Below are 26,338 nucleotides of genomic sequence, written 5' to 3'. Positions count from 1 at the left end.
GTCAATATATAGACTTCTGCAATCCTAAATTTGACACTATTGGAGTAGGAAACAGGGTCAGGCATTAGCCCTGTGATTTTGTTGTATAAGGAATTCCAGGTGAGTAGTATTCCTCTACGTTACTGCATTAGTACAGGTTGGTAGCTCTGCAATTTCCAGTCTTAGAGAGATTCCTGGAGTACTGAGAGATTACAGACTTGCCCAGTGTCAAGGACTTGACCTTAGGACTCCCTGGTTCCTAGGCCAGCTCTGTATCTACTCTATCTCTGGAGAAGACTCGAGTCTTCACTGTCTACTGGAGGTGTGTTCTGGTTATTGACCCTCTCATGAAGGGCATGATGGGAATGATGCTTTACGCCAATGGCTGTGAACTACTTCTTTTCTCTATTTGTTTCTTCTCCAAGTTCAGGTCTTATCTGACCTTATTTTCATTCTTATACCCTGATGGAGACAAGTATCTCCAGGAATCATCTTTCTCCAAAAGAGAAGCAGCTGACTGAGCCTATGATGGGGATATGCACTCCCTGTCCAAGTCATGCTAGATCATCAGCAAGGCCCTGCCCTCTCTAGCAATTGATACCATCCCGCACCCCTTTCTCTTTACACTTTCTTCTAGGGGGTCTCATTAATGATCATGTGTTAAACTGTCATCTCTATGCAGATGACTCCTAGGTTTACACATCTAGCCCTAGTTTCTCCTGGGCTCCAGTCCCATGTCACAACAATAGTTATCTCTAACTCAACCTATCCCTCCCTTAGTCTTCTTCCTGCCCAATCCCCCAGTACCTTTGACTGCTCTTCTTATGGAATGGTTTCAAGTCCCTTTAATAACCGATTACCCTTCTCTGGATACACTCCACCTTGCGATGTCCTTCCTAAAGTGTTTTGCCAAAAACCAAACAACTCTTTAGATGTGGTATTACTAGGGAAGAATACAGTAGATTATAACCTCCCTCATTTCTGTCCACCCTGCTTCTAGTCTGAAGTCCTGGTATTAGAGGCAACATCAGAGTGTTTACTCATATTGCTCTCAGTCTATAAGAACCTCCAGGTATTTTTTTATGTGGAACTATTCTTTTGATATGCTTTACTATTCTGTATTTGTCCATTTGAAATTTTGTGCCCAAGACTAGGAATTCATACTTATCCCTACAAAATAACTTCTTCCTAATAAATTCACTGTTCTAGCATGTTGAGGTCTTTTTGTATCCTGATTATGTAAGCCAAGATGGTAGCAATCCACTAGATTTCATAAACATGATATCTATACTTTCTTCTGCTACTGGTAAGAATGTTGAACAGAGAATGGTTTAGGAAAGATCCCTCTGGAACTCCATCAGGGAACTCCCTCCTGGGTTGATATCTTAATCATTATTAATCACCTTTTTTTTTTTTTGAAATTGGTCATTCAACTAGTTTCAACCTCACCTGGATGTACTTATGTCCCTCCATTTTGTCCACAGCTAATAGCTAAAGTAAAAGATTGGCAAATGCCTAGCAGAAATTCAAGTACCATGTGCCTAGAGAATGGATTATTTTTTAATGGAGCCACGTTAGCACGGAGTGGTGACTGCTTTTGCTTTTTTTCCCCCGCGAGTATTCATCAACCATCTCTTTAAATCAAGATTTTTTCCAGGAAGAGAATTCAAAGCTCATTTATCCATAGTTTGAATAATTCGATTTCCTCCCCTTTTAAAAAACAAAGACAAGATTTTCCTCTCTTCAGTCCTTTGACCCCTCTCGTGTTTGCCATACTCTTTTCAAGATCATCAAAAGTTCACCAATAACACTTGATATTTCTTCTGTTACTGAGGTGTAATTCATTTGGGCTTGATGATCTGAAATAGGTGGAAGCCACTATGTACTTTCTTCCTATCTTATCACTGGCATTCCCTGTTAACAAATTGTGTTCATTATTTCCAAGTTTAAAGGTTATGCTTTTTAGTAGAGTAAAAAAAAATCAACAAAGATTTTTCAGTATCTAATATGTGCCAGCTACTGTACTAGAACCTAGAGCAATGTAAGATTTGAGTAGTTCTACCTTCTCTTGAAAATAGGGATTATTTCATTTTTTGTACATGTATCGCCAGCATTTTGCAGGGGTTTGATTGGTTCTATCATTCTATTAATCCCAACTGCCACCCACCTTTGGTTATCTCTTTTCTTGATATCAAGAAAAATGAAGAAGAAAACTACATAAACCTCCAAGAAGTATGACCTTAAGGAGAATTGAATTTGAACGGCCATTTCTCTTTGCCTGTGTCCAAATTATGGGAGTTCTCTCCACTTCAGGGAGAAAACAGACAGTGTATAGAGGCATGGATGTTGGCTTCTTTTTAAATAGCAGAAGCAGGATGCCTCAGCAAGACTTCTCAGGAAACATACGATTTTAAACGGCCCGTTCACTCACACTGAGAGGAGGTTTCCATCTGATACACTCGATTGCTCCATTTGATTGCTCTCACATAGACAATGCAAAGATCACAAGGGAGGGTTTCTTATTTTCAAGATAAGATTGGATGTGCTGGCTTTGACTACTAATTTCAATCCTGTAAAGGGAATAAGAAAGGAAGTCAAGAGAGGAAGTGCTGACATGGGAATTTGGATTAAGAATTGAACTGAAATGTAGTAAGGCAAAGAAAGAGACAAAAAGGAGGTAGACACTGGATACAGCATCATCAACACAAATGAGACCTGACATCATCCCCATCCACAGCCAACTTTTGGCCCAAACCACATTTCCTTTTTTTCTACCTCTCATTATTTTTCTTCCACTAAGAAAGACCTTCTGGTTGGCTTTTGAGTTACTAACTTTAAATTGACTAAAGGCACAACCTTGCTTAAATTCAGATCTAAATTCAACACTATAACCATGTTTTTGCTGTCTCTATCTCACTGTATGACTTATTCAGAATCAAAATCAAGTCCAGGAGAATAGTTGTCTTGAAGTGAATAGTACAGTATGCTTGGAATCATTTGACTAGTGTACCATGCTTTTTCTGCCTATAGAAAAGCAATAAAAGAGAAATTAACGACAGCACAGAAAGTAAAATATCAAAGGGAGAACCAAAATTAATCCAGAAAAAGAAAAAAATTTAAAACTAGTCTTATTCAAAAATAGTACTTGGCATGTTTTTTTTAAACTAATGAACTGGAAAAAATGCTTTAAGAAGAGTTTTTCTCCCTTTTCTATCCATTTTCTCCCTTTTCTATCCATTCTCTTTTTTTAATAGAAAAAACACTAGGATTGGTAAAGTAGCAATGGGAAAAGGAGAAATGGTTTGGTTTTGTTTTTTATAGACAAGTCAGTTGAAAGAAAATATATTAGAAAATGAGAATTTTCAATCAGAAAACAGTAAAAAGAAAGTGGAATCATAGGGTGCAGGGAAAGCATAAGAAGAATAAAAAATAAGTGATTCCTTAATAACCATTCTACACTGTGAGACCTCAGCGATCATCTAATATAACCTGAACAGGATACACTCCCAACAAATAATCATCCAGCCCCTGGTTAAAGACTCCTAGTGATGGAGAAGTATGGGCTGAGTATGCCAACATTCCCTGGGAGAGCATTCCTCCTCCCTCCCCCACTAACTGCTGGCATACCTCTTTATGTATGCTTTTCTAAGTTAACAAAAGAAAGAAAATTTTCTAAGCTCCTTCTGTGTGCTTCACTCTGGAGACCCTCTTACTTCCAGAGGCGGTCCACTCCATTTTTGTACAGCTCTAGCTGTTAAGAAACGTATCCTTACATTGAGCCAACTGCTCCTAGTTCTACCTTTCAAGATTAAGGAGAGTAAGTCTAATCCTTCTTCCAAGTAGTGGTCTTTAGATACCTTAACACAGTTTTATAGCCAAATTTTCAGAAATAAAAATATTTGCATAAAATACACATTGGGTAGAAGTTGTTTTTCTTTGTCTGACACCAACACGACTAATACTTTGTATGTTTATTTTTGTCAGAACTGATAATCCAGCACTTTCTTTGAGCCAAATCAAAGAAAATATATAGCATTAAATAACCATATTCACCTTAGAAACTGTTACAGAATGCAGGCACTTAAAAAAAAAAGAACTTTAGTATTTGAAAAACACCCAAAAAATTATATTTGAAAAACTAAATATTCTGATAAAAACATAGAGCTAGGTATATAATGATTATAAAAGGTATATGTGAATTATGATAGGATACAGACATGTTGACCACTTGCACATTCTAGACCAGGATTGCCACTGACCCACCCGTACCAAATTGATTTGCTTAAGAGGGGACCAGGACATGTTTCTCTTTTACAATGTTGTCAGCAGAACTATGCTTTCCTGATTCTAGTACCCTCCCACAACCTACCCTGCATGCTTTGCTTGCACGTGCTCTCTCTCTCTCTCTCACACACACACACACACACGTGCAAACACACACAGTCGCTACCTTTCTATATCTGTTTCACAGTTAATCAGAGGGAATTATGTGACACCTGTCCCTACCTTCCTCACTGTGTTAGAATTAGCCTCATGCCATCTAAGAGTTGGTTTGAATTCACCCATGACAGCCATGATCTAAAAATCGTGATATGTTCAGCCCTACCTTAAAGAACTGCATTAAAAGAATTTTCTGTGGTCCATTATTTAAGCATGTGGCAGCAACAACATTTTTGGTTTTTAATTCACCCTAAAAATATTCAGACTGAGTTTCTGACCTGAATGGATTTTTTGACATTGAAAATAAACTAATGGGAAGTTATTTGATTCCTTAAAGCAGCAGTTCAGGAGAAGCCTGTCCTAGAATATAGGCATGTCTAGTATTTTGCCTACTGCTTGTAATGCCCAGAGAAAGGAATGCAGAGGGGCAGGGGCAGGAAGAAAAGCTCTGATCCATTAATCCTCCATGAAATGATGCCTGCTGGAAAACACAGAGGGTGGGGGTCTCAAAGCAGTGGGAATTTTTGTCTAAATCCCAGGCTTGTGGTAGGAATGTGAGAAAAGACAAGGGTACCTTCTAATTCTTTCCTTATTACATCAACTTGAAAGAGGATAAAAGAAAACATGTATGCATTCTGTGTCTGCACCAAGTCCCCACCATCTGGATAAAAGGGAAGAATTCAGACAGCCATCCAGATGTTTTGTCTACATGATACCAAATATCCATATGCTTCCAAAAGCCCACATGTTTGGGGAAGCGGACAGCATGGTCAGCAAGATTAACCACATGCTGCACTTCTTTTCTTGTTTAGGTGGTGTGTGGGCACAGGCACAGACAGAACAGGTGGGACAGAAGCCAGCAACAGGTTATACTAACAGGAAGGTATTAACTGTCATTTGAACAGCACTTTACAAAGTGCTTTCCCTACGAAGTTACTGAGAAGCAGAATGCATCCATTTTATTGGGGGGACTTGCCTAGTAAGTGGCAGAGTTGAGATTTGAACCTAGGGCTTCTGACCCCCAAAATACCATGCTTCCTCTCTAAAGGTTATTAGTGTCAAAATAAAATAAAATGTACTGAAGTCATCCCCTTGGCAGTGAACATTTCCTAGGTCTTTCTCCCCTAAACCACTGTGATACCAAATCTAGGGATCTTCTGAAATCCTAACCAGTTGAGTTCTGAATAGAGGAAGCATCTGCAAAGATAAAGTGGAATAAGAGAAAACCAAAGAGAATTGAAAAACAAATGAAAACTGAGGAAACAGATTGGGCTAGGGAGGGGGGAGACAAGAAAATGAAAACAGATGGGAAAATAACAATGATCAGCATTGTACATGAAAAGCTGTAGTGATTCATGGCAAGCCAGTTAAGTGTTGTATCACCTAAGGGAGAAGAAAGAAAGGGGCAAAGTCGAAGAATGCAGTTTCTAAAAAGCATTAAATGAGAAACACAAAAGCCAGTATTAAAATCTTTTCTGAAGCTACTAAAAGCTTTGTGTAGATATGGTTTGGAGAACACAAGCCTGCCAACTCAATTTAATACAGTCTTGAAACCAAATTTATGTCATTTATTGCTATCTGTTTTCATGAGTTTTATTAGTTCCTTTTTAATGTAACTTAGAGGAAGGGGCCTACAGTCTCTGCAACCATTTTCTCATGCCAGGATGGAACCACGGAAAGTCCAAATAATTGACTGCTTTAGAATCGAAGCAAATCAAAATCAAAGAACGTTAGAGCTGAAAGGATGAACATCCTCATTTTACCAATGAGGAAGCCGGGGACCAGATCCATTTCTTTGCTGCCCAAACAGCACAGTTGATTAGTGGTGGAGTTAAGACTACAGCCTAGATTTGTTGAATTCCAAGCCATTATTTTTCCCATGCCATCTCTTATCAATAAATATTTGGGTATCTACTATCTGACACTGTAAGAGTGATGCACAGGGCTTGCCTTGAAGCAGCTGTCAAATTAACTGAAGAGATTAATTAAGCAACAAAATATGTAGTAACGGTTCCAGACAACAATCAAAGGCATCAGTTAATTACCAAATCAATAATAATAATAAAATAAATAACTGCTGAAGAAATTTAGAAAAGGTAGAGAGAGGCTAGAGTCATCAGGGAAGTCTTTTTAGAGGGGGTGGGATTTGAGCTATGCCTTGAGATACAGGATTGGAAAGATGAAAATCTCCTAATTCCAACTCCAAGGCTGTCCCTTCTCTGTGTTCTTGTGCTGCTCAAGGAGGTTACTTTTTTTTTCCCAATTCTCTCAGAGCACTTTGCCACCAGAGCATTAAGTTCCCTCTGAACTTAAACCTTGACCATTTGGGTACAGGATGCTAAGTCAGCACTCTCTTTGAAGAGCAGATAATTGTAGAGTAGGAATTAACATTTAAGAAAATAATAAACCAAAGGAGGAATACGAGAGGCAACTTTAAACTGGATTTATCATCTGGTGGTAGGAAGGTTTCCTCCCTACATTTTGGAGAAAACTGATAGCAAGGTCAGCTGAAGCTATTTGCAGGTGTCAGGGAAAATCAAGCTAAAGATTTATATAAAGGAATCCCTCTTGGACACCAGTTATGTGAAATTAGAATTTCCTCTTTAATTTGGATATTTTAAGTTCTCTCTCTCTCCAGCACTTCATCAACAGCACAGTCCCTGTGCAATGTGGAAAACTGTTCTCAATGTTGTTTTGTGGCAACGGCCAAATTTAGTATGAGATTCGAAATACTACCCATAGTAGGTAGTACAGGCATTGTAATGCACTTTGGGCCAGATCTGTAAGTGGGCTGAAATGCTCGGGCAGAGAAGATTTGGTATTACAGGGTTCTGAAGCAGGTGTCATTTCTCCAAATTTGGTCTAAAGCAACAAGACCATCTACAAGGTTATGACTCTCTAGGATATGACCCAAAGCAATCATCAATAATATGGTTACCAATTCACTCTTACTTGTTCTACAGAGGGAAAGTTGAGTTTATCACTACACTACATTTTATTTACTGTCACTGTGATTAATTTCCATTTACTCAGTAATTACTTGCCTATGTTCTACACTGCTTGCGAGGCCTTGGGTAATTTAAATGGTTATTCCTTCTATTGCATCTGTGTCCTCTAAATGACATATGTCTTTAACGAACTCTTCAGCAAATTCATTTTAGTGTTTCTCCTAACCTGTTGACTAAACTTTGAGAAATTTAATTGAAAAGGTTTTGAACAAATGCCAGGCTGTCTCTCCATTTAATGAAACCTTTTAAAACAACCGTTAATCTAATGCCTTGTGCTTACACCAAGAAGTTGCTAAATTAATTTACTGACAAAGGGAATCAATCATCATAAATGGTGTTTAAACAATAGTGGGGACTTTGAAGAGTAATAAGTAACTGGTATTGGAATAACATGATTTATTTTATCATCTTGTTTGTTTTATAAAAGGTTAATGGCAGAAACCTCCTCTCAGTCGACTTTGATCGAACCACGAAGACAGAAAAGATCTATGACGACCACCGTAAATTTCTTCTGAGAATTGCCTATGACACATCAGGGCACCCAACCCTCTGGTTGCCAAGTAGCAAGCTGATGGCTGTCAATGTTACCTATTCATCTACAGGCCAAATCGCCAGCATCCAAAGAGGAACCACCAGTGAAAAAGTAGATTATGACGGACAGGGAAGGATTGTGTCTCGGGTTTTTGCAGATGGGAAAACATGGAGTTATACATACTTAGAAAAGGTATAATTTACAAACCAAAGATAGATTTGGGACAGGGGAAAGAACGGATGAGCAACATATCATAGAACACAAGGCCACTGTGGACCCAACCATTTGCTTTCTTTTCATTGTTGTTGCTTTGGGGTTTGTTTGTTTGTTTTTATTGTGAACTTAAACAACAACAAACAAGCATTAATTAAGCACTTACTCTGTGCCAGGAACTGTGCTAAATACTGGGGATACAAACAAAGGCAAAAACATGGTCCCTGCTCTCAAGGATCTCACATTCTAATAGGAGAGACTGCATGCAAACAACTATGTACATATCAGATATATACAGTGTAAATGAAAAGTAAATGGATTGGAGGGTGTGGGGTGGAAACAACCAGGATAGCCCTCTGGGATCTGAGCTGAGTCTTGAAGAAAAGTCAGGAAGCAGAAGTAAGGAGAGAGTATTCTGAGGGAAAAAAAAAGTTGATTCCATAGAAGTGTACCAGATCTCACCACTATACTATAAAGCTGTCATCATCAAAGCTATTTAGTATTGGTTAAAAAAAACATAGATATGTTGACCAATAGAATAGATTTAGATAAGCCTTGTGCTTGTCAAATAGGTGATCAGCACTATGTTAGATTTGTTACTGACATATTGATATATTGATATCTAAGGCACATTGGTATAGCAGTAATGAATTTCTGCATTAGTAAAGTAGCTTCTCCTTATAGTTAAGCTCTATTTTGTAAGACCTTCCAAAATGCCTGATTATAGCAAGCCAATAAACAAAAACTCTGCCCACCTACCAAACTTTTATATCAGAAACATGTACAAATGAGGCCCTGATCAGAACTAGGTCCTAATTAGTGCAAATAATGAATCCCATGAAGCAGTCACCATATTCAAATGCGTACCGCATATTTCCATTGGCTAGAACCAATTATAATATTTTACATAATTAATTATAACTTCAAATAGTGCAAAATCAAATACATACATCTACTTCATAGGACTTATTGTTCACACTAATCAGGACCTAGGTGTAATTTCACTTATATATAATTCTCTACTAACTCTTGAATGTTTGAGCAAAAGTCTCCTGGGAGCACAGATAAACATGTCAGTTTAAAACATTGTTCCTGTCACAGCTTCAATCACACTAAACTCTTTGTGTGATTGGTGCAGTTTCTGAGAGCCAAGGTTTATGGGAAATGAGAAAGCACTCCACGCTTGAAACCACATGACATTGGCCTGAGAGAGTACCTGGATCTCTACCACAATCCTGGGAGGAGGCTCAAGGTGATAGAGAGAAAAGAGGGCAATAGTATGCCCAGGACTAAGAGCCTTTGTACATTTATATTACAGAATCAGAGTAAGAGCCTCAGGAGGTCCATTTACTATTCATCCCTCTGTGCCTTAACTCTACCCAATCTGGAACAATCAGAGGCACTCAGACAACTTTCTCAGGCGTAGGAACTGGATACATCCTCCAATCTGGATAGCCATCATAACAGAGCTTCATTTAACCAATTTTCATGTTAGCCTAATTGACAAATACTTTCTTAACTAACAAAAACTTTCTTAGAATATGCTTAATTTTATTATCCTTTGTTCAGTTTACCAAAGTTCTACACCCCAATGCCCCATCATTGGAGACGTAAAGCAACCCAGTGGCACAGGGCTTTTAATCAAAAAGACTAAGGTTCACATGCCACCCCTGACACTTTCTTACTGTGAGACCGCGAGAAAGACACTTGACCTTTTCTGCCCTTCGGTGCCCTCATCTGTTAAATGGGGATGGGGAGCTTCTACCTCCCAGAGTTGTGTAGATCAAAACTCAAGGTGCCACATCAAGTCAGGTATTCTAATCATTGTTTCGGCATGTGTCCTGGATTTAAAGCTCACAGGTAACCTTAGAGGCCGTCGTTTTACAAGTGAGGAAAGGATAACTGAGAAAAGTTAAATGATTGCCCAGGTTCACACAGCTGGTAAATGTCCAAAGGAGGATTTGAACCCTGGGTTTGCACTTGCCACACCTGCACAGCATAAATTCTGGCAAGGCTTACCAAGCCGGCATTGCTTCGAATAGAGGCCCAGTGACAGACTGACCATAGACTTATTTTCCAAGGATCAGCCTAGCAGAGCTTAGAGAGGCTCATTACTACATTGGCCGCAAAATGACACAATTTTGAGCCACAGCAACTCTCAAAGACCTTCTGCTAGTCAATCAACAAGTAAGGACCTAGACCCTAGACTATGTGCCAGGTACCTTACAAGATGCTGGACACAACCACAAAGAATGAAGCAGCCCTTCCTTGGAAGGGACTTACCTTCTACAGAACAAACATAAAGTGCACAAAGGCAAAGGAGTTAAACCTGAGGCAGCTGGGGAGGGAGGGCATGAATAGCTGAGGACATGGGGAAAGGCTTCATATAGAAAATAGTGAACTCCCATATAAGGAAGACTGGTACCTTCTCTCCAACCTAAACTCTTAGAGTTCAAGTGATACACCCCTGTTGTGCTAGATGGCACAATGGATAGAGTACTAGGCCTGGAGTCTGGAATACTCTTCTTGAGTTCGGATCTGGCCTCAGACACTTACTAGCTGTGTGACCCTGGGCAAGTCACGTAACCCTGTTTGCCTCGATTTCCTCACCTGAAAAATGAACTGGAGAAGGACATAGCAAACCATTCCAATATCTCTGCCAAGAAAACACCAAGTGGGGTCACAGAGAGTTGGGCACCAAATGAACCACCACCACCCCCGCCCACATGCCATAGCCAGTATGTGTCAGAGGCAGGCCTTAAACTCCTACCTTCCTAGGCCAGCTCTCTGTCCCCTGTGCCATGCTTCCTCTTCCCTAGCAACAGAGAATTGATAATTTTACAAACTGTTCTTATTTAACACATGATTAATATATCATGCTTCCCTTTTTTCTGCATGTTGAAATATTATGCATGACTAGGGCTTACTCTATGAGGGTTTCCCTGGCAAAGCTAAAAATTTTTCCAAACACTTTGCCTCACTCTCAAATGCAGCTGGAAATATGGTTTCAATATGTCTAGAGCCAAGTATAGAGGGAAGGGGAGCATCTCGCTAAATAATTGCTAACTATGAGTAGGAACTGCATTTCCCACATGCTGTTTTCTACTTGGAAATAACGTCTTTAGAGCAGCTTCTCTTGTGCCTGTCTTAGAACTTGCCCAAATCTATTGACAGTCTGCTGTTTGGCCACAAGTGCCTGGGAAAAGAATGGCACAATCATAACAAGGGGGCACATTGTGAATCTAGTGCCACTAATGGCAAAACCCCTCACAATTAAGCAGCCAAGTAAATTAGGCAGGAAATCATTAAGAACATGTAAGGTCAAGGATAACTCAATTTAAATAAGAATTACCCTCTCAAGTGAAATGTTTCGTTTTGTTGTCGCCCAATCTTTTTTATTTTTCTTCCCCTTGTGCACAGACAGGAGGTTAAAATACGTTTTCTCTTTACAGTCAATGGTCCTCCTGCTTCATAGTCAGAGGCAGTACATCTTTGAATATGATTTGCTGGACCGGCTTTCGGCTATCACCATGCCCAGTGTTGCTCGTCACACCATGCAAACGATACGCTCCATTGGCTATTACCGGAACATATACAACCCCCCTGAAAGCAATGCCTCCATCATCATGGACTACAATGAGGAAGGGCTACTTCTGCAGACAGCTTTCCTGGGTACCAGTCGGAGGGTCCTATTCAAGTACAGAAGGCAAACACGACTTTCAGAAATTCTGTATGATAGCACAAGAGTCAGTTTTACTTATGATGAGACAGCAGGAGTCCTAAAAACAGTGAACCTCCAGAGCGATGGTTTTATCTGCACCATTAGATACAGGCAAATTGGCCCACTGATTGATAGACAGATTTTCCGCTTCAGTGAAGATGGGATGGTAAACGCACGGTTTGACTACAGCTATGACAACAGCTTCAGAGTGACCAGCATGCAGGGTGTCATCAATGAAACTCCACTGCCCATTGATCTCTACCAATTTGATGATATTTCTGGTAAAGTCGAACAGTTTGGAAAGTTTGGGGTTATTTACTACGACATTAACCAGATCATTTCTACAGCCGTCATGACCTATACCAAACACTTTGACGCTCATGGCCGCATCAAGGAAATTCAGTATGAGATATTCCGGTCGTTGATGTACTGGATTACGATCCAGTATGATAACATGGGACGAGTAACCAAGAGAGAGATTAAAATTGGACCTTTTGCCAACACTACTAAATATGCTTATGAGTACGATGTCGATGGGCAACTCCAAACGGTTTACCTGAACGAGAAAATCATGTGGCGCTACAACTATGACCTGAATGGTAATCTGCATTTACTGAACCCGAGTAACAGCGCACGCCTGACACCTCTTCGTTATGACCTGAGGGACAGGATCACTCGATTAGGGGATGTTCAGTATCGATTAGATGAAGACGGCTTCCTACGTCAGCGAGGCACCGAGATCTTTGAATACAGTTCCAAGGGCCTCCTGACTCGAGTTTACAGCAAAGGCAGCGGCTGGACGGTGATATACCGCTACGATGGCCTCGGGAGGCGGGTATCAACCAAAACAAGCCTAGGACAGCACCTCCAGTTTTTTTATGCTGATCTCACTTACCCCACCAGAATTACCCATGTCTATAACCATTCAAGTTCAGAAATTACTTCTCTGTATTATGATCTTCAAGGACACCTCTTTGCCATGGAGATTAGCAGCGGGGATGAATTCTACATTGCATCAGACAACACTGGGACACCCCTGGCTGTTTTTAGTAGCAATGGGCTTATGCTAAAACAAATTCAGTACACTGCCTATGGCGAGATCTATTTTGACTCCAATCTGGACTTTCAGTTGGTGATTGGATTTCATGGAGGCCTCTATGACCCACTCACCAAATTAGTCCACTTTGGAGAAAGAGATTATGACATATTGGCAGGACGATGGACAACCCCTGACATAGAAATCTGGAAAAGGATTGGGAAGGACCCAGCTCCTTTTAATTTGTATATGTTTAGGAATAATAATCCTGCAAGTAAAATTCATGATGTGAAAGATTACATCACAGGTAATTATGTTTTTCTTTTCTCAAAGGTGAATTAGTCTAATAACTACACTTAGAGATCTAAAAAAAATTTTAATTGATTTTTTTTAAACTTTTCACCTTCCTGTAACATGTGGACACCTAATATTCCAATGGTGGTGTTTTCTAGAGTGTTGGGGGTGGAGGGTGAAACTCTAGTTGATAACACCTGAGTGATAGGTAAGCACTAAGTATCAAATTCGGTGAAGTGTTCTATCCCCACCTTTGAAACTTACTCAGTAGGGAAACACTATGCTTCCCTTAGCATGGAAATAACACCATGTACACAATTATGGCTCTTTGGTTCCACTTTTATTCAGTTCTACCTGGTTGGTACTAGCAAGGTTAAGACATGTCTGCCTTTGGGCACCCACTATGTGCTAGCTTTATTCTCTAGTCACACTATAGCTAAATAGATACCTATAGATATACATACACACATACATATATATGTACACAAATGTACACAGCATCACATCCATGAAAACACAAGGCTATCATTGTCCATCCTTAATGCACTGCTGTCGCCCAACCTCCCCTTCCCAATCTCCACTTTGGACTTTCCAGCATTTTAATTAGTGGGGACACAAAGTATTGTCTTCCTTTCTTCTGATGGATCAACATGCCTTTGCTCTGTGATCTTTTAGTCTCTTACTCGGTTTTAGCATACTCCCTAGACATATAGGCAGGCCTGTGTGACCGCGACAGAGCTTGCTGTCTTTAGAGAGAATGAGGACTTTGGGGAATGTCAGGAATATTGCCAAGCAAGCAAAAGTTCTATAGATGTATACACATATTTCTTTGACTTTGGATAGGGCGGGGTGGAGTGGAGAATGTGATCTCCCAAAACTGGAGTTTTACCATTGGGCTTGGGTTGCCTTATGCACAGCAAAACTTTCTTAAATTGCAGAGTAAGATGGTGCATGTATACAATAATATATAAATGAATATACTTAAAGAAATATTAAAAGGGAGGTTTAACACACTCATTTGTGGGCTCTTCAGACCTTCCATAACTTAAGGACTACTAAACTTTTGGATTTTAGTCATCCTACTACATAGAGATGCTTACTCTTTTTATTTTTGAAGGCGAGGGATCAAAACATAACATTTGTTATTTAGAGACAAGCTACTTAAACCACAGCTTCCAGAAATGTGACATAGTATAAATTTGATTAAATTCTAATAAAGAGAATCAACATTAGACAAGATCACACTCATCTCTTCCCTGGAGGACATTCCTTCTTCAGCACTAAAGAGACTTCAACAGGAAAGATTTCTCTAATAGAAGACTAAGCTCTTGGATCCCAGCCTGCCCTGCCCTCTCATTCCTCTAGCCATAGCCCTTACAGCTCATGTTGTACGCCAGAAGCCAGCACACACACACCCCTTAAGTGCACAACTGAGCTTTCCTAGAGTAAGACGATTTTATAGTACAGGCTGTATACAGTTACCTCCCAAATCCATTTCCCATTACTCAGCTATGCTGACCAGGTTTAAGATAGGGGTTCACATCATTGCCAGCACAGGTTCCTTCTAGATGCTGCCTGTCCCTGCCCATTCAGGCTATCTCTGCCCTCTGGACTCTTGATTCTAAGGGTCTGGTCCTTCTGACTGATCTTCCTTCCCTTCTTTCACTCTCCAGTTTCTCACTGAGCTGGTACATTTACTTCCTGTCACCATCACCAACCATCTTTCTGATCCCTAAAGCAGTAAAATTCTTTCCTGCTTTCTTTCTTCATCTCTCTGGTTCTTCCAAGAGTTGTCCCTCTTGCTGTCTCAGAATAGGGCACTATCAGTCAATCTGTATTTATTAAATGCTTACATTCTTTTCTTTCCTTTGCTGTGCTTTTTTAACCCTGTACCTTTTTTCCTGTCACTTGGTATCTGCCCCTAATTTTCCAGAAACACTCCTTACTCTATAGGTGGGCCTGACTCAGGCTAGCACCCTGTTAGTTCAGGTTCAATGCCATAACAATACGAGGCAGAAATAGGTCATTCAGCAGTTAACAAAGGTTTACTTAGCCATTAGCACATAATGGATATTCCACAAGGATACTTCCAGCACTCAGCATGGGCAGATGTGGCATCCATTTCAATGTGGGAATATGGCTGCTTAGCAGGCTGAGGTGTGGCCGTTTGAAATTGTCTTGGGCCTTCTGCCAAATCTGAAGGGCCTCTGCCCTTAGGTGTCTAGCAAGCTGCAAAGGTTTAGCTTGGGTGTTAGCCCCCTGGGTCAGTCAAGTCCTGGGGACAGCTTTATTACTCTGGCAATCAGTGGTCCTATTACACCACAACTCTTTACATCTCAGCCCCTAGGCATCACTCAACCATAGGGACCGACTGAAGGACATTCCCCCCAACTCCACCTCTGACTCTCCATCCTTTTAAAGCCACATTTTAAAGTCAATTCCTATCGATATAGAATCATAAGATTCTATCACAGAATTGTCCAACCTCCTTATTTTATTGATGAGGGACCAAGGCCAAGAGAAAGAAGTTCAGTCATTTGCCCAATATCACTTAGGTACAAGTAGCTGAGGTGGGAGAACCCAGATACAGCTCACTTTCCACTGTGCATTGTGCCCTTTTCCCTCTACAACTTTCAAAACATTGAAAACTTTCCATTTGCATTTTAATATAGACATTTGTCCAGGGATGGCAGGAAGGGGAGGAAGGATTACCCTAAATTTCACGGTCGTTTTTTAGGCACGCTTAGGGTGTTAGGTTTTGTTTTATGTTTTGGTTTTCCATAACACAAGGTTCTCTTCAATCTCACGTGTCATCACAAAGAAGATCACTTTGTTGACTCTGTGACGAGTTTTAAGCTTCTCCTCTCATTTAAAAGATAGACAATATCAATGGTTTTGTAGCCGAATGAGCCTGGCAAAAGGAAGTGACTTCTGTCAGCCCGGTGATGAGGTGAGAGTTTGTGCCCTGGAGAAGCGAGCGGGAAACACGCGGCTCTCCATCATTTTGACAGGCAGTTTACCGGTGGTTATTTAAGAGGTGTTGACAGGGGCTGACTGGAGGGCTGGAAAGCCCACAGCCCCCTGAATTTATCCTCTCCTAGCAACATGAACTGCAGGGAATGCTATTGCAGCATTTTCTACAAAACATCAAAAGAGAGATGGAACAGCATAAAATATATTAGGTGAAATGCAATTTCAAATTTTCTAGCAATGTGCTTAATATCTAAAATAACCTACACCCAACTGTACTCATAAAGCTGCAGCCTGCTGAGTAGTTCAGTAACATTATAACCTCCAGAATAGAATAAAAGCCTTCTTTTGAGGTTAATGGCTTCTTGAGTCATGTGGCAACATTTTAAAATACCATTTTAAAAGTTTCCAGGTTCTCTCCCCAAAAAGTTTTTTTCTACCTGCACCCAGCCAGCCTTTGAAGTGGCAAGTGATGGCAACCACAGCCTCTGTGCCCATGGCTCTGCCAGCTTTTAGCATTCATCTTTGATTAAGAAACAACACTTGATGTTAATACTCCCAATTTAGTCTTTTTATTAATAGAAAATGAATTGTGGAACTCCACATATCCTAGGGCAATCATTGTTGCAAGCTAATAATGGCACGATTCCTATTAAAGGCCATAACTTACTAATGACAAAAATAAACTTCATTTGTTTTCTCCTGACTATGTCTTTTTGGTGATGCCGTGCAATGTCCATTACAGTTTGGGTCATTATTATTAACACAGGCTATTACTTACTTGGTATGCACGACATTTTACTCAGTTGGCCTAAATAAGCAACCAAAACTCCAGATTTTCAGATTATAAGGACATGCACGTGGCATTATGTTTGGAATAGCCCTGTTCTGCCTTCAGGGTGATAGTCTTCATTCTCAAAAAAAAGAAAAGAAAAGAAAAAGGAAAAAAAACAGGGGCTTTTGAATTACGTGGCAATAAAGATGGATGTGGGCTCTTTTGCCAGGTAATTTGTATACAGGTGTAACTTTTTAAAAGGTAAGGACTTAAATTGAAGAAGCACAAAATAAATTCTAACACCTTTCATTCTGTACATTCTTCTCCTAGATGTTAACAGCTGGCTGGTGACATTCGGCTTCCATCTACACAATGCTATTCCAGGATTCCCTGTTCCCAAATTTGATTTAACAGAGCCTTCTTATGAACTTGTGAAGAGTCAGCAGTGGGATGATATACCAGTAAGAATCAAAAAGCAAAACTAAAGAAATATGATTAATGGGAGGAAACTGTTCGGAGTGAACTCTCAACTCTCCTGGCTTTATCTGCCAGTCTTTAATTCATTTAGCAGTTGTAAAGCACGCACTACTGCCGTTTTTTTCTCCTAATAGAGTCAGTAAATTATTGTCATAAAAATGAGGGGGGAGACCTTCAAAAAAGAGGTTTTTGTTGTTGTTTAGGGTTAGAATTGTTTTGGATGGTGGAAATCAAAACCTATAGAAACATATTATTAACAGCTAACAAAACCTGGAAATCCATTTTTGAGCTCTGCATTTCCTAATGGAGCCCTGGGAGATCAGATTGACACTGGCACTCAGGGCCTGAAGGAAATGAGAGAAATAAAAATAGGCCAGGAAATAAATACAAGTACCACTTATGTACATGAGTGACTGGCATCCTACAAACAATACAAGGGTACAGTTTAACTTCTCTTTACTATGAAATCTGATTCAGGTGACAATGTAAGATACAGAATCACCCCTGGTCATGCTCATTATTGCAACCTAAACTCTGGGTGTTTTTGTTATTCCACTGGAAGGAAAAGGCCACACATACAACTGGTAACAATTCTAAAGGATGAAAGGAAACAAACAGAATGGCAAATTGCAAAGTCAAATCTGCTATTTCAGAAAATGGTGCCTCCAATTCGGACCAGAGATCAAAAAGAAATGCACAACAAAATACCAGGATTTCTAGCTTAAAGCAAAAATAATTAGAGATCAAGAAATTGGGTTATCCAGTAATGATAAGGAGAAGAAACTGCAGAGTTTGGGGAGGAGGGGTTAGGTTTTTTTTTTAAAAGATTAATTTTTCCTCCTGGGCAGTTTTCTATCATTTCGGTGAATATAAAGAAAAAGGGGACAATCATAGTTAGAAGAAAAAAGAATATAAAAGAGACTATGCAAAGGCCCCTGTTTTCTGCTCTTGGTCAGAAATTATAGATATTTCAGTCTTCCTTTAAATAGTGATTTTTTTTTAAAGATTCACCTTATTTGTAGGTTAATGTTCACCAAGTCTTTAAGATGGGTGATGGTTGTAAGGGGGAAAAAGGGCAAAATTTTAGAGCATAAAGACTGGATTAGTGATTTCATTAGTTTAGGAAAACTCCCTCCGCCAATGTCGATTGGCACCCTCTGTTCACCCCCAAGTCAAAGGGAATTTCCTAGGTCACTGAGAGGTCACACAGTCCTTATCACAGGTGGGCTTTTACTCAGGTCTTTCTGTGCTAAGGCAAGCTCTCTAGCTACTATGGCATTTAAAATGGATCTAGGTTGGTCAAGTGCTACGCAGACATGCCCAAGTTTTCTAACATATTTGAGGGAGGGTGCATTAATGGCTTATGGCATTGCATTAATCAATCCCCTCTGAAGTAACTGAAGTCTTTTGGGGTTGCCAACTTTTCTTCTAAGCAACCATTAGGGTCTGGTAAGAGTTTCCAATTAAGGAAAGAGCTCTAAGGAATCCCTGGTAAAAACATTTGGGCACCTCAGTGGTTGCGGAACAACTGTATCTTTTACTAACAAACCTGAAACAAACGCTTAAGTTCAAGAAGCCATGACCAGTAGGACAAATATCTGCTTTTGTCAAAGTGGTTGAACTGTTAAGGTGCCCCTATTAAAGCCCTCACTAATGCAGAAGGAGGGGCTTACCTTAAGTTTATTTAGGTCACTTCCCAAGGTTGCTGAAAATAATTGTTCTTAATAAGGTAGCAAATCATAGTTCTCTGTATTCAGGCCTTCAAAGGCTCCTGTGCTATGGCTCTGCTTATTGCTGTGAAACTCAGCTGAATGTGTTTACCAGAAAAGGATGAGTCTACCCAAATTAAATTGCAAGCATTCCAGAGCGTACAAATGGGACCCAGTGTTCAAATACTTAGCATCCTCTGAGACTCTTTCTCACAAGTCCCAGCTTTTGCCAGTCTTTTCCCTGCTTCCCACTGAGAAGGTTGGAAGGATGCAAGAGCTGATTAGCCGAGTTCCACTGATCCTCAAAAAACAACACAAATGTTTCTAGTAATTATGGAAGAAAGCATAAAGCATTAGTATTGGCAAATACTATAATCGTTTAAAAGCTTTGAACGGAGCTACATTTTTAAGTTGGAAAAGCAAACAGAACTCAAAAAGCATTTAAATGAACTTGAAGTCAGGAGAGTTTAAGAAAAGCCTTCCACCCAAGAGAAGAACTAAGCTCCTTGGTGCGTTTAAGTACAGCTTCTGCATTTGTCGCATGAAGGCAGTATGCTAAGGTGGTAAGGGCCAGGGAGGTGGGGGTAGAACCAGCTTCTTGGCCAGGGGCTATATATGCCCTTTAAAATGTCTCTCTGTCCCTTTCCCTTCCAGCCAATTTTTGGAGTCCAGCAACAAGTGGCCAGACAATCAAAGGCTTTCCTGTCCCTGGGGAAAATGGCCGAAGTACAGATCAACAGACACAAAGCCGGCGGAGAGAAATCATGGCTGTGGTTTGCTACAGTCAAGTCTCTGATTGGCAAAGGAGTCATGCTTGCCGTGAGTCAAGGGAAAGTGCTGACTAACGTACTCAACGTTGCCAATGAGGACTGCATCAAAGTGGCAGCCGTCTTGAATAATGCTTACTACCTTGAAAACTTGCATTTCACCATCGAAGGGAAGGACACTCATTATTTCATCAAAACCACCTCGCCAGAGAGTGACCTTGGCACCCTGCGGCTAACAAGTGGGAGGAAGGCCCTGGAGAACGGGATCAACGTCACCGTTTCCCAGTCCACCACAGTGGTGAACGGCAGGACTCGCAGGTTTGCCGACGTGGAGATGCAGTATGGCGCATTGGCTCTTCACGTCCGCTATGGCATGACTCTGGATGAGGAGAAAGCACGCATCTTGGAACAGGCCCGACAGAGGGCCCTGGCCAACGCTTGGGCCAGAGAGCAGCAAAGAGTTCGGGACGGAGAAGAGGGAGCCAGACTCTGGACAGAAGGAGAAAAAAGGCAGCTTCTCAGTGCTGGGAAAGTACAAGGATACGATGGGTACTATGTACTCTCTGTGGAGCAATACCCGGAGCTGGCAGACAGCGCTAACAATATACAGTTTCTTAGACAAAGCGAAATAGGAAGAAGGTAACACACTGGCCAAGTCCCGGCCGCCAAAGAGACAGTGCACCAAAGTCTTCTGATAGGGAGACAGAACTATCTTGCTGCATCACTGTTTGAGCCTAAACTACACCTTTGCTCAGAATTTTCTGTAGCACAATTTGAATTGGACTCTGTGAAAGAGAAGAGCCTTCCAGGAGAATGATACTGCTTTAAAAAAAAAAAAAAGAAAGAAAGAAAGAAAAACCCACAAAAACAAAACAAAAAAAAAATTTACAAAAAAAAAAAACAAAAAAAAAACAAAAAACAAAAAACCCTTTTTTCTGAATGACCTTAAAGGTGATCCGCTTTAAAGAATATGTTTACATATGCATATCGCTGCACTCAGTTGGACTGAAAGTACTAAAAAGGAAGAAAAGAAAGCGGCCTAAAACTTTTACAATGGGCCTCCTGTTCCTTTGAGGCACTGTATTTAACTAAGGTAAAGATTCATACAGTGTTTCCAAATATTACTGAATTGTTGACCTTTGCTTACAAGAAGTAGTCTCTGCATAGGATGTGCTATATATCTCTGTTAATTTTAAAACGTGGGGTAAAGTTACTGTTTATAGACAACCCAATTGCTTTAACTGTGCTGCTTTATAAAAGGACATTGGCACAAGGGGACTTCTGCTACCTGGGAATTTAATCATGGATTTTACAATGCTAACTTGGTTTGCCTTGGGGGAAAAAAACTGGCAAGTGGAACCCTTGTCACTGATAAGCAAAGGAGACCCTGATTTTTTTGTAAATTATGTGAGACAAGTTGTTTATGGATTTTTATATGAATTACAATTTACTGTACATCAAATATTAGTCTCAGAGGAGTTAATTTATGTAAAGTGTTTAAAAAAGTTTATACTTAAAAAATAAAATGATAAAAACATGTGAACTGTGTGATTTTTTAAAAAGGATTGCACCTTTTGTTATCTGTTATAGCTATACAGTATAAATGATTATATTGTAGAGATATAACAGCTTATGCCTATAACGTCCAAAAGTGTTAATATTTTTGTATTAGGTTGAGAAATTGTACATCTTTCTATCACCAACATGGATAGGATAGTGCAGTCCTTTGTGGGTGGCTATCAGAGCCCTTCTCGAAGTTTCTAATCATCATGCTGCTGCCCTCACCATTATATCCCAGGGGCACAGAAGCAAACTAAGGCTTGGGGAATGGGTGGAAGCCGTGGACAAACTGGGGTTTTCCTGGTCCTCTCCCAACTGTAAAAATAAATGGGGATTTGTTATAATTAGTCACTGGGGTTTTCTTGTTATCGTTGCATTGTTTCTGTTAGGGGAGCCCTGAAGCTACATGTCAAGGTAGGAGAGCATAGCGTTGCCAGGGGCTTGGAGAATGTTAGAACTGACTCACCGTAGTTTTAACCAGATCAGTCACCGTAGGTGACAAATGTGTCACTTTAAAGTACAGGCAAAGATAACGGAAACCAAGCCTTGTGGAGAGAGTCAGAGGGACAGTTAATCTTGCTTCTTGAACCTCTGGGTCACACAAAGAAACTCAGCAAGGGAGAAGAGAGCTCATCAGGCTCCCATTACCAAATCTCTGTATGAAGTGGCTGGGCAAAGGCAGAGAAACCAGGTGCCACCGATCAGACTTGAAGCTAGTTCACAGCTTGTACTCAGCCCCGTGTCTAAGCAAGCCCAGGCCCTGTCCATAATGGGCTCGAGCCACTGCTCCAATCTCGTTTCAGCCACAAAAATATTTTTTAGAAAATATTTTTCAGTTCCTTGGGCTAGAGTCCACACTGTTTTTCCTCTATGTATAATGGTGATAAAATATAGCAAGTGAACATGTCGTAAACATAAAGGTTCAAGTGATGTATTGAAAATAATTTTCTAACTGCTTTGTATGTATCACATACTCTAAATTGCACAGTAGGCGTGTTTATTAAACAGACTGGCTGGGAGAGGTTCGAAATAGCTACTGAATCGGCAGTATCAGTGCTATTACTGTATTTGTGTATTTGGTAGAGCATACCGAAGTAATTAATCTTATAATGAATGCTGATATTTTACTAGAATGGAAGCACAGATTAGCATCAATATTTTTTATCCTTGAAAGTCCTTTGGCAAGTATGAAGAACCCCAGATTTAGAAAACTATGAAATTTCAAACCACATAAACATGGCACTGTTTTCCATTTTCTTTTTGAAATGTAAACTGTTAGGTATTTGCAATTCTGTTAGATGGAACTTTCAGCAGTACTGTATTTAGTTAGCATGTTGTAAGTGCTTTTGGTGAAATAGGCTCAGAGTCTAAATTCTCAGAAACGTTTCTGACCTATTAAATATGAAAAGCCTATACCACGTGGCAGAAGTGAAATCATGGTCTGTCGTCTTGACATGTACTAGTCCTTTACATTGGCACGGATAAATAACAAATCAGAGTATCTCTTGGTGCTTATTTTAGATGAAGTCAAATCAAACCAATTAGTGGTCTTGTTAGTAGGTATAATGAGCCTATTTCTTATTAAAAAGACTTGTGATCTGGACATGCTTTTACAAGAAATAGTGACCTTGGGGAATATGTAAACAAAAAACCTTTTTTTTTTTAAGAAGGGGGGGAAAACCTGTATAATGAAAAGAATTAGCTTACGAAAAAAATTGATATTCAAAGTATTTTAGGCAAAGCCAGTCAAAAATGCTTTCATGATATTTTGAGATGTAAATTTTGTCTGATTTGTATTGTTCCTTTCATTTGCCTTCTTAACTTTATATGTGACCTGAATTTTCCATAACTTGATGACTATAGATTGCATCTAGGCATTCCAATAAAAGCCAACCCAATGTGTGTGTGTTTATATATTTCTTAAATATTGTGTTAGCCATTATAGCTCAGATATTGCTTTTCTCTTTATAGTTGAGGATGCAAATGAATACACTTGTGTTGCTATTGATTCATCTGCTACAGTTGGTAATATCTTTTTTTTTTTTGTCCATTGGCCAGACTGCTAACTCAGCAACGTGAGGTTCACCAGGGGATCTCTCCCGTGGCCTACTTTAGAAATATGTTAAATACACCCCACAAAGCCAAGTATTACAACTATGGGGGGGGGGGACCACTACCCATTACTACTCAAGACCAGTCCCTTTTTTTTTTTCCCCTGTGATCCTGCAATAAGTATACGTAATTAAAACACTTGATTAGAATAATCAGTTTGGGCCTGATAGGCTCCCTGCCTCCTGGAGATGTGTAAATCTACATATAGACAACGGACTGATTAGGACATGCTGATTCCAGCACTTCTGTGGCTGGCAGGCCAGCGCTTGGATTTTAGTCTGAAAAGGCAGCCTTCATCACACTTACTTTGCAGTGACAACCACTACTTGATAACATGTTGATCCAACAAGAATCAGGTCACTCGCTTGGCAAACTGGCCTATTTTCTCCTGCCCCTAGATATACAGCTCACACTTGGAGAGGGAGAGAACTGTATTTGCCTTAATTGTTTCAAAACAAAATACCAGTTTCCAACCCCATCCTGAAAACCCTGAGTTGGTTATTGGGTTTGGTTTGGTTTTTTTTGTTTGGCTGGTTTTTTTGGGGGGGGGGTGGAGAGCGGCTTTTGTTTTGCTTTTGTTCTATAAAAATGGCATCTGAACAAATGCAAAGGAAAATGCACTGGATAAAAATTAAATCCCAGTCCAAAAAGAATCTTTTCAGGAAGTGGGCTCCACAGCACCCTGCCGCTCTCAATGAAATGAGCATCTGTATTCATCTCTTTAATGAATAATATCCTGCAGTTTTAAGGGCAGGAATTAAACTGGTAATAGCTGCCTGAATATAAACATCTCATCTCAGGATGAAGATCCAAACATTTTTGAAGGCCAGAAGGGGGGAAAACATAGGCTACCTTTCAGTCAGCTAGCTGCATATTGCAAGCTCAGGGAGGGCTTACGGCACACACTTTCTCCTCTACTCTGTTCCAAATGAAGTGGCTTCTTTCTGCCACTGAACAGCAGAGCAAGCAGGCTTCCTTTGGTGCCCTTCAAGGGAAGGGATGCAAAAGAGGATGTTGGAAAGGCACAGACCCACAGCGTGGAGAGTCTGCGGCCAAATCCCCTTGTGTGAATACAGGCTGTTGTTTAGGGTGGAGCAGGTCCCCTGGATGGCAAGAATGCCAGCACCCTCCCCATTGCTAAAGCTGGAGCCAGGGACCCTGGGAAGCCTCAAAGAGCAGCCCCAAGCACCGTTACTCAGAAGAAGAAAACAGAGCTTCCTCTGGCACAATGATTAAGATCCTATTCCATTTTCTTTAAGAAGACTGATCTTCCTTCCCCCATCTCCCATCCCAGGCCCAGGCTATTAATTAGGTTATATCCCTCACATTCCTCCCCTAGCCTACCATTCCCACTGGATGTTGGCTTGGCCTTCTTAAAGCTTTCCCAATTCAAAAACATGCCATTTTCACATACAAGGGAAGATGCTGCTAACCCACCATCAGAAGGGCCACATGCGCTTTGTGTTACTTTTCCAGCAGAGTAGCAGGGATTAATTTGCACTGATCCATCCACAGCCCCTTTAGGATCAGTTCTGTTTGTGGTGAGCAGCAAACATTTGTAAGCCAGATGAGTGGGACTGGAAGGCTAAGTCTGTAGCCGTGGAAAAGACCAAAGCTAACTGGCCAACAGGAGAGCCAGACAGGCCCACAGCCTTGGTCTCATTTGCCCTGATTCTTGAAAAGCTAAGCTCAGCAGTCATTCTCTTTGCAGTAGACAACATTTCTGTTTCACCCCAAAAAGGGAATGAAGATAATGCAGTTTATGTCACTGGGCAATGAGTCCTATTTGCTTTCTCATTCAAGCTCTGTTCCATGTCCAGGGTGTACGCACCAAGCCCTACAAGAGTAAATAAAAAAAATTAAAAAATAAAACCTCACCCTACAGAAGTGCCAGCTCCACTGTTTATTACCCATGTGGCCTTGCACAAATCATTTCCTCTCTCTAGGCCTCGGTTTCCTCATCTGTTAAATGAGGGGTTTGGCCCATGTGGCCTTCCAGCTCTAGATAGGTAACTCTATGACTTTAAGATGCTTAACCTCTCTAGGCCTCAGTTTCCTCATCTATAAAACAGATTGATGATTTCTAAGGTTCCTACAATTGACTTTTAAAAGCCACAACACTACTGCTGGCCCTGAAGAGTTTACTATAGTTAAACTAATTCTTCCTTTGTGGTATTTTGGAAGTCTGGTGGGAAAAGATGTTCTGGACAGTTGTAGTAATAGGATGACATGACTCTTGATGTTACTGAATAATAAAACCTAATGTAATCAAGGCAGCATTCCTCCTAGTCCTGGGCCCTGAGGATGCGCAAGTTTGCATTTCATCAGCATGCCTGCAGTGTTGATGGTTATCCTTAACAGTCTCCAAAAGGGCTTCAAAATGACCAGCCCATGATCTGATTTTATACTAAGAACAAGCAATTCACCAAAGCAGTAAAGTTGGAATGGCTTTAAGCTGTGGTCATCTTCCCAAAGCCACAAGAAATACAAGATTTAGAAACATACAATTATACTTAGTGCGAGAAGGGAATCTGGCAAACCTATATTCCAATCCTATTATCTCAATGGAAGAAGAAAAGGAAGGAATTAAGTGTTTATTAAGTACTTATTATGTGCCAGGCAAAGCTAAGTGTTTTACAAATATTGTCTCATTTGGTCCTCAACAAGAACCCTGGGAAAGCACCTACTATTACCCAAGTAGGCTAAATAGATGCTATTCCTGTTTTGTAGTTGAGGAAACTGAGG

The 26,338-nt window shown here is 40.3% G+C and overlaps 1 protein-coding gene across 2 annotated transcripts in view; it reads left to right on the top strand.

Moving 5' to 3' along the window:
• Positions 1 to 20,749, top strand: part of LOC114024545 (teneurin-3) — a 440,254-nt gene extending 419,505 nt beyond the window's left edge. For both annotated transcript variants that reach the window (XM_027837581.1, XM_027837579.1), the window contains 4 exons: positions 7,855 to 8,151; positions 11,625 to 13,236; positions 17,299 to 17,429; positions 19,809 to 20,749. In XM_027837581.1, coding sequence (XP_027693382.1) covers positions 7,855 to 8,151; positions 11,625 to 13,236; positions 17,299 to 17,429; positions 19,809 to 20,564 — 2,796 coding nt within the window. In that variant the 3' untranslated portion in view covers positions 20,565 to 20,749. The remainder of the gene's footprint in view (positions 1 to 7,854; positions 8,152 to 11,624; positions 13,237 to 17,298; positions 17,430 to 19,808) is intronic.
• The last annotated feature ends 5,589 nt before the right edge of the window (positions 20,750 to 26,338 follow it).

Source organism: Vombatus ursinus, unplaced genomic scaffold (assembly GCF_900497805.2).
Source record: "Vombatus ursinus unplaced genomic scaffold, bare-nosed wombat genome assembly UNPS02014821.1, whole genome shotgun sequence".
NCBI classification, from domain to species: domain Eukaryota; kingdom Metazoa; phylum Chordata; class Mammalia; order Diprotodontia; family Vombatidae; genus Vombatus; species Vombatus ursinus.
This window is presented reverse-complemented; position numbering and strand designations above follow the sequence as displayed.